Source organism: Danio aesculapii, chromosome 15 (assembly GCF_903798145.1).
Source record: "Danio aesculapii chromosome 15, fDanAes4.1, whole genome shotgun sequence".
NCBI lineage: Eukaryota > Metazoa > Chordata > Actinopteri > Cypriniformes > Danionidae > Danio > Danio aesculapii.
In genome coordinates this window covers 28309849-28323191 of record NC_079449.1, presented here as the reverse complement: position 1 = coordinate 28323191, position 13343 = coordinate 28309849, and the positions used below count along the sequence as shown (strand labels likewise).

At 37.8% G+C, this 13343-nt stretch overlaps 1 protein-coding gene across 1 annotated transcript in view; it reads right to left on the bottom strand.

The window, feature by feature from the left end:
* The window catches only part of ppp1r14ab (protein phosphatase 1, regulatory (inhibitor) subunit 14Ab), a 41959-nt gene extending 29769 nt beyond the window's left edge, over window positions 1–12190 (bottom strand). Inside the window, exon 1 of the mRNA XM_056474286.1 lies at window positions 11886–12190. Within this exon, the coding sequence (XP_056330261.1) occupies window positions 11886–12083 (198 nt within the window). The 5' untranslated portion in view covers window positions 12084–12190. The remainder of the gene's footprint in view (window positions 1–11885) is intronic.
* Between the last annotated feature and the right edge of the window lie 1153 nt (window positions 12191–13343).

Below are 13343 nucleotides of genomic sequence, written 5' to 3'. Positions count from 1 at the left end.
GTTAATCTGCATTCAAACTCTTTCATAATGAGTCACAATTTTGCAAGATTACCTACATATAATAGTACAGCCTACACTAATCTTACCTTAGTAACCTCCATGCATTCATAAAATTATTCATTCATTTTCTTTTCGGCTTAGTCTCTTAATAAATCAGGGGTCGCCACAGCGGAATGATCCGCCAACTTATCCAGCATATGTTTTACGCAGCGGATGCCCTTCCAGCCACAACCCAACACTGGGAAACACCTATACACTCTTGCATACACACACTTACACTACAGCCAATTTAGCTTACCGATTCACCTATAGCGCATATCTTTGGACTGTGGGGGAAACCGGGGCACCAGGAGGAAACCAACACGAACACAGGGAGAACATGGAAACTCCACACAGAAATGCCAACTGACCCAGCCGAGGCTCGAACCAGTGCCTTCTTGCTGTGAGGCGATCGTGCTACCCACTGCGCCACTGTGACGCCCTCATAAAATTATATAGATCTAAATTTTTAATGTAAGAATGTAGGTAATATACGTTCAATCTCTTTCATAATGAGTCATGTGGTTACTTTTTAATGACAAATATTACCACATTTGCTATTTTTACCACTATAGCAACACTTCGACAATCCCCTGCATGCACCAAACAAACGTTTTTTTCAGAATATCATCAACATTCAAACTCTGTCACGATAGGACACACTTCTGAATGATCAGCTACAAATATTACTGCATTCACTAATCTTCAACGCTGTGGATAATCCCTGCACCAGCATTTCAGCACCTCTAACGTCAGCTCCATCCAACCAGAGTAAAATGTCAAATCGTTTGTGCATCATCTGTCCTCGGGACTCCATAAACTGTTATGTAACAGCACGTCTTTCCACATTAAAGGCAAAAGTGCGAGCAAGATCAACAGGAGCTGACACTGCGTAGCCTAATGACATTACAAGCCTTAGATGGAACATTAGAATTCACAATAAAACCCTTTTTTTCTCAAGAAACAAATCTTGAAATATTTGTGCGCGCAGAATAAATGAGCCTGTGGTTATTAGTGACCTCTTTACTAGCTGACCATATTAGGAACAAGAACTCAACTCTGAAATGTAATGTTGTTTATAAACAGTCTAAATGTGGATCTCGACTTCTTACATCTGCTGTTTTGCTTGCTGCTCTTTGTGTTGCTGATATAAGCATTCTGCTAGAGTCCATCCAGGTGCATTCATTTTTCTGATCATCATTCCCACGGGAGTAGAGTTAGCATGCAAACTAAGGCTCTTTCCCAACCTGGTATTAGCATGCACTTTCAGTGATCTGCTCATAACTCAGACTGAACCGATTATGTATGGAATCATTTAAAGAATGCATTTTGTGCATGTTTGTTTCCTATATTGTGTCTAAACATTCATTATGTTTAAGTGCCGAACGAACATCATATTAACCCAGGGGTAGGGAACCTATGGCTCGGGAGCCACATGTGGCTCTTTGACCAAAAATATGTGGCTCTCCAGCTGTCTTACTGCAATAAAAAATGTAAACTGTCACTAAAAATCAGTTTCCTATTGAAAATACAATTTGACCTTTTTATTGTATATTTTTACAGCAAAATGAATAAGAATAAAAATAAAAGGACGTTTCAACCAATGCACGTGTGCGACGCTGTGAATTAACTTGAAACGCGATTACAACTTAGATTTTTATGGTAACCTTGTGCACGTAAATTCAAACAACATTCATGAGTGTTGATGGCGAAAAGAAAACAATTCTATAAATTATTCTTTCTTAATACATGGACTTGCTCAACATGTGATGCTTCATATATATCCCCAATGGCTCTTTAAAAAAAATCATTTGCCAAAAAAAATCTGAAATGGCTCTTTGCTGAAAAAAGGTTCCCGACCCCTGTATTAACCAGAATTTAATGTGATCTGTGTTGTGTTTCTTTTACTTTATACTTGGAAGTATGCAATGTTGTGTTGCATTTTGGTGTGTTTTAATTCTTTTTTGAAGCCTTATGTGGCACCACAATTTTAAAGAATTCTGCTATTTTAAACAACTCATTCTTACGGCAGTGATCAAACTGTTCCGTGTTCGTAGAAAGAGCAAAGACAGTCAAATCAATTTTGACTTTTGTTTGTTGTTTATCCATCCATCATTTGTTTTTGGTATGTTTGTTGTTATAGTAAATATTGGACTCTGTATGTACACGGGTTGGACACCACACTTTTCTTACCTGTAAATATTTTCTCCTGTTTTTTATATATAGTCAGGGAGGTAGCAGTAGTTTTTGTATTGTATTTTGTTAGCTGTATGTAGTTTAGCTGAGTCTTTAGGTAGGGGATATATTTCTGTTTATTATTTTTCTGTGGGTCCTCTCAGGGGTATTTGGCTTCACATTTTGGGTGTTTAAAAAATAGAAAAGGCCAAAAAAAGACTAATAAAAGTGATTTTAATTATCCAGTGTTGTTTTATGTTAAATCCTTGACCCTAGAGCAGGGTTGTAACATAAAGTGCGGGCTTGTCCATTGTTTTTGTACATCAAAAACAAATATCTTGAATCCTTCTTGTGGACGCGCAGTGCGTATGTCATTTCAATTTATTCTTTGTTTGGATGCTTTCTTTTTTTAGTGTGGGAGGGAGTAGAAATAGTGTTAACATGGATTTTGATTTGACTGCATTTGCTCTTTCTCCGAACACGGAACGGTTTAATCACTGCCGTAAGAATGAGTTGTTTAAAATAGCAGAATTCTTTAAAATTGTGGTGCCACATAAGGCTTCAAAAAAGAATTAAAAGACATGCTTTTTAATAAGAACTAGTTTGAAAATAAATAAATTGCTACTAAATTTTGCTACCAGTTATGAAGGAACAGGAAACAACACACTTGAGCTAAATGTGAGCTTGTGAAGTAAACCTTCTGATATAGTGTTCTCATTTAAAACAACTTAGATTTTTTTTTACTGAGCATGACCATGTTAGCATGTGCCTAATTTGGCTAACTTCTACCAAGTGACAGATTGATTTGCATTGCACAACCACAGAGTATGAGTGGAACCATAACCTTTGACAACAGCAACAAGATATATACTAGAAGCATTTTCTCCTTGCTTTAAAAGATTATTGAGCGATCCTAATCTTACATGATTAATTAAAAACAAATATATTATGAAAGTGTTTAACATGAGTTGTTTGGAATAAGTTTGGAACAAATCGTGATGGTATTTTCATTTTTAGAGGAACTGTCCCTTTAAGTCTTTAAATGTGCAATAGGAGATCTTGGAAAATGCTAACGTTAGCCTGATAACACTGAAAGCCTTCGTTCCACCCTGCAAATCATCATTCATAGCCACAGCTTATGAACACATGAGAGACTAGACAACATGACTACAATACACTACACTACAATCATTGTTCCACACTGATATGCTCACAGTGAAGGTCTTTATATTTCTATATTTTAAATCAAAAAGATGTCTGAAAAACATCAAATAAAATAAACACACTATTTTATTATGTCATTACTATAGACCAAGGGTAGTAAGTGGTAGTAAGTAAACATTTCCAGAAAGTTCGCTTTGGCAAACTCTTTGGAATTCCTGAAGCTTACTCCAAACAAATGTCCTATATTCCTGATTAATTCAAAACTATTTTTTATTTACCTTTTATAAAGGTTCAATAGGTGATTGTCTTCAGAAAGATTTTTATTATGCTGGTTGAAAGTCTCTTCACATCCTGATAGCAGTCTTTAAATTAAGTGGTCCAAATGTATTTATATTTCTTTTAATATGCTGTGGAAGGTGTAAAACCAAGAAAAGTTTGTACAAGCAAAACATTCGGTAAGAACATTATGAGGCTGTCCTAGCTGCCTGTCAACATATGTACTTGCATACCTCTGCGCACTCTGTTTGTGCAGAAAAGATTTTGTCATTGATGCGGTTCAGACAGAAAATGGCAGGCAACCATCGACAACATACCTTCTGTTTTAAAATTTGCTATTGCAATTACTATATCTATACTATAATTTTTTCTCTCTGGTGAATGTTACATGTTGTTTTGTAGTTATGTTGTCTAGTGCAGTGTCTCCCTACCCTGTTCCTGAAGGCACACCAACAGTACACATTTTCAACCTCTCCCTAATCAAACACACCTGAATCAACTCAGCAGAACATTAGAAAAGACCCCAAAACCTGACAGGAATGGGTCAGATAAGGGAGACATACAAAATATGTAGTGTTGGTGTGCCTCCAGGAACAGGGTTGGGAAACACTGGTCTAGTGCACGGGTTTATAACCTTTTTCACTTTGGGGCCCACCTCCTTCTCTAAACATTTTTTTGAAGGCCCACATCTGACATTTTTTCTTGAACTGATTGTCTAGAGAAATTGCTTATTTTAAACCTTTATTTATTAGCAAAACATTTATTTTGCTTATACTATTGCTATCTTTTTTACAGCATTTTATAAAAAACCTGAAACATTATATATAGAGAGAATTAAATATAGAATATATAATAATATAGATTTAGTTTATTTTTTAAAACACACACAGATTAAAACTCCTGAATTCTTCAGGTATTTGTCACAACTGCAGAGTATTTAGGCCTTTTCTTTAATAAATGAACCTGACAGGACAACAGGGGATGACAAAAAAAGCTTATGCATTGAATTGGACTGAATACTTTCATCTATTGATCATATACATTAAAAATAAAAAGTAAAATACAGTAAAAACACTCTGAGCCTGCTGAAACACATCGATCTGAAGGCGCTTGGGATTTTAGGATATTATTGGAGTTCGCTGACAGTAGTGAACAGCTGTTCACTAAAACACCACTGAGTCTTGCTAGATCCTCCAGTATGGGGCGCGCATCCATTATAAAACACTCGCATTCTATTTTGGACAACTATGCTGATATTTTAAAGAGTTCACACAAAGAGAGCACGCATCATTTGTGAATCAACAGAGATGTGCGACTCTGATATGAGTTGGATACGAACTGGCTATAACTCTAATCATTATTGCCTTTACATTTGCGTGACGGTTTGCTTTATGTTATACAGCTGAGCATGTAGTCCTAGTTGACGTGCAGTGGTTGGAAGTGCAGCCACGGTTAAGTCTGTTTTTTACAGTGAGGCTCTTTTTGCACAAAGTCCAAAGTAATCAATAACAGAAAACGGGAAATGACATTACACCAATAACTTCTATATAAAGCATATTTAATAATGAAATCAAATGATTTATTAAAAAATTAACCGCTAAGGCCCACAGGTTGAGAATCCCTGGTCTAGTGCAGGTTCATGTGTTTAAGGATGTGGATTTGCTGGGTTGGACGTAGGTTTTCAGTGCTATCAGACTAGTGTTAGCATTTTCCGAGATCTCCTATTGCTCATTTAAAAACTTAAATGGGCAGTTCATCCAAAAATAAAATTCCATGATTTTCTTTGTTAACTCATGTTGAAAGCTTTCATAATATATTACTTTTTCTTATTATAAAAGTCAATGGCTACTGGTTGGTGCAGTGGGTAGAACAATCGCCTCACAGCAAGAAGGTCGCTGGTTCGAGCCTCGGCTAGATCAGTTTCTGTTTCTGTGTGGAGTTTGCATGTGTTTGCATGGGTTTCCTCCGGGTGCTCCAGTTTCCCCCACAAGTCCAAAGACATGTGGTACAGGTGAATTGGGTAAGCTAAATTGTCCTTAGTGAATGTGTGTGAATGAGTGTGTATAGATCTTTCCCAGTGATGGGTTGCAGCTGGAAGGGCATTCGCTGTGCAAAACATGCTGGATAAGTTGGCGGTTCATTCCACTGTGGTGAGCCCAGATTAATAAAGGGACTGAGCCGAATAGAAAATGAATGAATGAATGGCTGCTGGTTTCCATCATTCTTCAAAATAGTTCTTCTTTTGTGATTAACAGAAGAAAGAAACTCATAAAGTTTTGGAACCACACACCAGTGAACCACAGACACTCATTTTAGGTTAAGTATAGAACTACTGCAGTCATTGTGTGTTCTATACATTGGATACTTCATATCTAGCACAAAGTTTTGTCTGCTTGAGGCATATATGATGATATGGAGATTTTTTTTTTTGATCCTATCATTCCGGGACTCGGGCAGCACAGTGGTGCAGTGGGTAGCGCTCTCGCCTTACAGCAAGAAGGCCGCTGGTTCGAGCCTCTGCTGGGTCAGGTGGCATTTCTGTGTGGAGTTTGCATGTTCTCCCTGTGTTCGTGTGGGTTTCCTCCGGGTGCTCCCGTTTCCCCCTCAAGTCCAAAGACATGCGGTACAGGTGAATTGGGTAAGCTAAAATTGTCTGTAGTGTATTTGTGTGAATGGAAGTGTATGGGTGTTTCCCAGTGATGGGTTACGGCTGGTAGGGCATCCAGTGTGTGAAAACATATGCTGGATAAGTTGGCGGTTCATACCGCTGTGGCGGCCCAAGATTAATAAAGGGGCTAAGCTGAAAAGATAATGAATGAATGAATGAACTCATTCTCTAATCTATGCTTTTCATTAAGCTTTTGATAAAGCTGCGGACTAACAGCCGAGGACTAATGGTGCTGTTTAATGGGGCTTGTGATGCGCAGTATGTGGACCAATAGGTAACGGGTTGTCGTTTCGTGGGATGGGGGGTGGAGGACAGTTGCAGGAGGGCTTTCTTTGTGTGATACAGTGACATATGGGGTCTTCATTTCCACAACCTCCATCCCCCTCTCTCATAAGGAACACCCCATGAGACAAATTTACCATCAATCAATCAATCCCAGGACCATAAGAGCAGGATTTTGTCGGGTCTGCTGCCGACAGGAAATGAAGAGCGGGATCTGATTACAGCCTCAGTGGGGGCTGTTACTTTTTAGCACCAACATCACATAATAAAAAATTGCAAAAAAAAATCACAGTTGGCAATCGTCCAGTCATCATTCAAGAAAACTAAATGTCACTGAGGTAAAACCCTTTTAAAGAGTACTAATATGTACAAATCAGATAACTTTTTGGTACTGCTGTACACCTTTTAGGGGTAAATAAGGTATAAGGATCTGCATTTTATGATACTTTTACTTTGTTCTATGAGTTTGAGATATTGTGCCAAAATATGAGTGTGTGCAATTACTCAACAACTCAAACGCACACACATTTAAGAGCATCCTAATGTTAGCACGGAGATGCTAAATATTCTGTTGTGGTTTAATCAAATTTATTTTGGAACTATAGGTTTTATTTAAGTTTCAGAAAATGGCAGAAATATTTAGTATAGTAGGTACACTGTACACATTTTTGAAAACAAAAATACTGGAGTATGTTTTTACAGGAAATTATTATTATAAGATTGACTATAGAAAAATAAATAGATTATATATATTTAATGCCATCAATTCCATCATAAATGAATAGTTTGTCAATATTTAACAAAATAATTACATTACAATTATAATAACAAAAGATTCATTCATTTTCCTTCGGCATAGTCCCTTCCCAGCAGGCACACAACATCATAAGACGTTAATATTAGGTTAGATTTACGTCGTGACGTCAGGTGACCAAAATTCAATGTCTAGCTAGCGTATAAAGCCAACGCTATTTTGACATCCAATAATGACGTCAAATTATGTTGATATTTGGTTGATTTTAGGTTGTGTTGGAGAGTGACCAAAATCCAATGTCTGATAGATGTCATAGTGGTAACGTCCACACAACGTCAAGTTTTAACATGATTAGATGTTGATATTTGGTTGATTTTAGGTTGGCTATTGATGTCGGCCTGACGTTGGGATCTGATGTCAACCCGATTTTCATTTCCAAAAAAAATCCACATTGGTACGTTGGAGTGCAACGTCAGTAAGACGTCATGTTCAACCCAGTAATGGGAAACACCCATACACACTCATTCACACATACACTACGGCCAATTTAAGTTATTCAATCACCTATAGCGCATGTCTTTGGACTCTGGGGGAAACCAGAGCACCAAGAGGAAACCTACACCAACATGGGGAGATCATGCAAACTCCACACAGAAATGCCAACTGGCCCAGCTTGGACTCGAACCAGTGACCTTCTCGCTGTGAGATGACAGTGCTACCCACTGAGCCACCATGCCGCCTTATTTAAATATTTCAATATTTTTCAAAATTGAGTGTGTTTAATTTAGTGTGTTCTATCTTTTTTTGTAAATTTACAAGCATTTTTAAGTAAAAAATTATTCAAAGCGATCCTAAACTAAATCTGTGTACAGTTTAAACAGCTTAAAAGCAGCTAGACAAGTTGAGGGTAAGCTCCGTTCTGGAGGTCTGGTGTCCTGCACAGTTTAGCTCCAACACTAATCAAACACACCTGAACAAGCTAATCAGTGTCTTCAAGATCATTAGAAATCTAAAAGCAGGTGTGTTTGATTAGAGTTGGAGCTAAACTGTGCAGGACATCGGCCCTCCAGGACCGAGCTTGCCCACCCCTGAGCTAGACCATGTGCAAAAATAAAGAATTTGAATTGTGAAATTAAAATAAACTCCCATAATTTAACCCCAGAAAACCACTATAGATGTTGAAACTGAATTTGCTGCAACACCCTTCAGTCTCTCCTTCATCATTTCATAACTGTGTTTTTGGTGGCAGGACGCCATGTGCGTTTCAGTGTCAGAGCCCAAACATCCACCATCACAAAGCCCAGTGACTGTGAGTGTTTACTGTTTTCCAGGCGCCTGCTGGCATCCCAGAGCTCTCCGCTCTCCATGTAAGGCAGCAAATGCACCAACAAATCTCGACAGCATCTTTAAGCATTTAAGATCAGCCCCCTGATCTTGGGAACTGGACACACTCAGAAAAAAAACATACTGTACATCCTAAAATATCCCAAGACACAGGAATGTGAATTAATTGGATATTGTTAGCATTTCTGCATATCAAACATTTATTTCAAGCCTCCCAGGAGAAGAGTAATAGCAGCTTAATGGTAATTTGTGCTACATTAACAATAAGCTGATGCAAATTAGTGTTAAAAGCATTAAAGATGCAAGTTCCATGTCAAGGTGTGAGGTACAAATCTTTACAATGTGTGTGGTTTTATAAAGGTTTGCTAATAAGAGTTTACTTACACTCAAATAAATGATTACTGCTGCTTGCTTGGACTACCTGTTTAAAATGAGCTGAAACAACACAATTCTTGTCATTTCTTTGACCAGTTTATCCGTTTTATGTTCAGTCCACTAAAATTTGTAAACCATTAAGTTAACTTAAGTGTTTTGTGTTGGGACAACATGAAGGAATTGTGTTGGTCCAGCTACATGGTTAGGGGATTGTAGATCTCAGCATGTTTTGCGTGGGATTGAATTAAGAGATGGAAATGTTGACTATAAAAGTAATTTTAGGTGTTTAAAGTTAATAGAAAGACTTGTTAGAGTTTAATATTCACTTTAGTTTGAAGATTGAGAAGATTTTTATGTAATGCCTTGAGTTTTGAGATTGCTAGTTTGCAGAAGCACACTGGCTTTGGGTGTTGGCAGCTTAGATAGCAAAAATGCAGTTTGTTGCTTTGCTCAGTGAGCAATAACTGTCCTAAAAATAGTTCTCAGATCAGTCTAAAACAACTGTATATTCATTCATTTTCTTTTCGGCTTAGTCCCTTTATTAATCCGGGTCGCCACAGCGGAGTGAACCGCCAACTTATCCAGCACGTTTTACGAAGCGGATGCCCTTCCAGCTGCAACGCATCTTTGGGAAACATCCACACATACTCATTCACACACATACACTATGGACAATTTAGTCTACCCAATTCACCTGTACCGCATGTCTTTGTACTGTTTTGGAAACCAGAGCACCCAGAGGAAACCCACGCGAACGCAGGGAGAACATGCAAACTCCACACAGAAATGGTAACTGACCCAGCTGAAGCTCAAACCAGCGACCTTCTTGCTGTGAGGCGACAGCACTGCCTACTGTGCCACTGCGTCGCCCACAACTGTATATGTAACTCTTAAAAATGCTTAAAAATGGCTCTTTTAGTTCTTTTAGGATTACTTCAAATAAAACTAAAAGACGTTGAAATGTACAAGACATAATAGACATGATATTAACAGACCTTTGAGTTTAAGTTAAATAACAATACAAATGTATTTAAACTAGGCTGCATGGTGGCGCAGTGGGTAGCACGATCGCCTCACAGCAAGAAGGTCGCTGGTTTGAGCCTTGGCTGGGTCAGTTGGTGTTTCTGTGTGAATTTTTTGCATGTTCTCCCCGTGTTTACATGGGTTTGCTCTGGGTGCTCCGGTTTCCCCCACAAGTCCAAACACATGTACAGGTGAATTGGGTAAGCTAAATTGTCTGTAGTGTATGTGTGTGAATGAGTGTGTATGGATGTTTCCCAGTGATGGGTAGCAGCTGGAACGGCATCTGTTGCGCAAAACATATGCTGGATAAGTTAACGGTTCATTCCGCTGTGGCGAACCCTGATTAATAAAGGGACTAAGCCAAAATGAATGAATTTATGTATTTAAACTTTTATTTGATAAAACTATGTTGGACCAACTCAATTGCATTTAATTGTGTAAATAGTTTTTTTGCTGGTGCTAAACAAATTCATTTGAGTTAAATTGAGTTCATCTAATGAGTTTTTTTTTGTTTGTTTTGAAGTGTATTTACTCTCTTAAAATAATGTTTTTTTTTATTGACATTGGTGGTTCCATGATGAACTTTTAATATTTATGAAACTATAAGAAAAATGATGGGATGTTTTAAGAAAGGTTATTTGGGCAACCAAAAAAAAAAAGGGTTTCTAAAGCATCACTGCGAAAACCCCTTTTTGGCTCTTCCAACACTGTAAAAATGCAGGGTTCCACACAATTTGTTCATGTTGTCCCAACACAAATCGATTAAGTTCACTATTAACGATTAAGTGGATTGAACATAAAATCATCAAGTCCCCCTTATCTCAGGAATTGTGATGTTTCAGCTCATTTTAATAAGCAATTTGAACAAGCAGCGAGTGTATCACCATTTTAAAAGACATTAGACATTAGGAGTTTTTGATGCAAAGGGAATTTTTGTTTTATTACTGTAAGACTTTCATGCTTTTTTAAATGACCTAAATTAGTATATATTGTTTTATTATTATAAAATAATTGTTCATTAAATATTATAAATTATTTCAGATACAAATCTTTGTCAGTAGTTTCTAAAAAGTGGTCTAATAATTAAATATGCAATGCTGTATATTTAAAATGTGTTTACATACACACTATCCTCATAAAGAAGAAGAAAAAACACAAACAATATAAAACTATATATAATGTCATTTAAATGGTTGATAAAAAGTGCATGTAATTATTTAGAAAAGGGCTGGTTTCAGCCTGCCATCGTTCAAGTCGCTGTTTGCACTGTTTATATATTCATGAGGGACACAAAAGGCTGCTGTCTCGAGGAATGACCCGAGAAAAGGTTCACGCCCTTCATGAATAAACGTGCTGAACAGTCTGTGATTTGCACATCTAAAGCGACTCAGTCAAGCATTATTATTCGAAACTGACTTGGTATTAATAATCCTTCATCACATTTAACCACCTCAGAACATTTACATTCAGTTTTGGATTAAAATGTAGTGACAGCTGCTTCACAATTCAGACACGTAAGGTGCACATCTCCACGTGGATAGAGAGAATTTTAAATCTTCCTCTCACTCATATAAAACTTTTATTATTATAGAAGACAAATGCATTTACTACTAACGAATGAACTACTCCTTAACAGCTTCCAGTGACAGCGCAAAGAAATAATGAGCAATCAAGAACAGATTTATCACTCTTAAAAATTCCGTTTATAATATGAAAACTGTTAAAGTCAATTAGTGTTTGATTTATTTTAGTTTACTCATAATTCTACATAAAAAGAGGACTCACCCTTCCCAAATACAGCTCGTCAAGTCCACAATCTATCCACTTTTCCACATCCAGGCGCCTCTGGAGTTCCTTTCTATTATATTTGACAGTGACTCGCGCTTGTCTCTTCTGCACACTCAGTCCAGCTTCCCGGCTGGTTCCTCGGTTCGGCGAGTGTATTTTATTGTTATAACGCCTCCCCACCCGATTCGCAGCCATCTCCAGACTGACCCTTCCGGATGGACACTTGCATACAAATAATTGATCCAGAGTCTGGCGGAGCAAGTGCGCTCCTCTGACACTTCCAGAGGGCGCCGCGTCGCTGCGGGGTCCTAGCGCTGCTAGATTACCGTCCTGTCGCTCTCCGCTAGGGGGACTGTGACCGACCCCCAGGGGCCCGCAACAAGATGCTACATCGTTAGGAATAGTGTAAAAAAGTGTTTATATTAATGCCATATATGTTTATGTTGCACAGATTTATTGTTAGCACTGTCACCTCATAGCAAAAAGGTGGCTGGGTTGATTGGAGTTTGCATGTTCTCCTCTGTTCACCTCCTGGTACTCCGGTTTCCTCCACAGTCCAGCGACATGTGGTCAGTGTTTCTCAACCACGTTCCTGGAGGACCAGCGACATCCACTGAAGTCTAGTGTTTTTATATTGACCTAATCCTCTTAACTAAAACAATACGATCATTTTATTTTCAATATATAGCTTTAGAATGAAACTTAACACAACTTCTGGTAGTAAATGGGGTATATGCACAGACTTTTAATTTCAGTCTGCCAGCCCCAGGGCTTCCAGTGAATTGTCGTCCCATACAAAATAGCTGCGCTTAAGATCTGATTTCAATTAAAAGGAAAACAGAGATCTTCACTGCCTGGCTGAGATATTATATAAATTGGGTATCAGACCAAACAAAAAGCACTGCAATATATTATATTTTTCCACGTCATGTCTCCTAATTACGCTAATTAATTTTACCCCGGTATTTTCAACTGAGTTTTTGCACTAACCTGCTGCTAGTTATGGCGTTAGCGTTTACACAATCTTTCATCTCTTTTTGTGCTTTAACAACCAAATGGATGCTTACGTCTATTTAACTGATTATATTTGAATTACATTACAGCATTGATGCTGTAAAAACATTATGAAATTAAAAATAGTCACATAACCTTTCACTGGTAGTTCATCATTGGCAAAGTTATAGTAGCAGAACAGACACAGATGCATACAGAGAGAGAGAGAGAGAGAGAGAGAGAGGTTGTTTTTTTGTGATTTATGAGGACTCTCCATAGGCATAATTAATTTTATACTGTAAACTCCACTTATTATATGGCCTTGCCCTACCCCTAAGCCCTAAACACAACCTTCAAAGGAAACTAACTAATTTCTAATAACTACTTTTTTGTCTTTCCCATGGTGACAGCATAATCTTTTACTAGATATTTTGCAGGATAATTGTATTCAGATTTACAGTA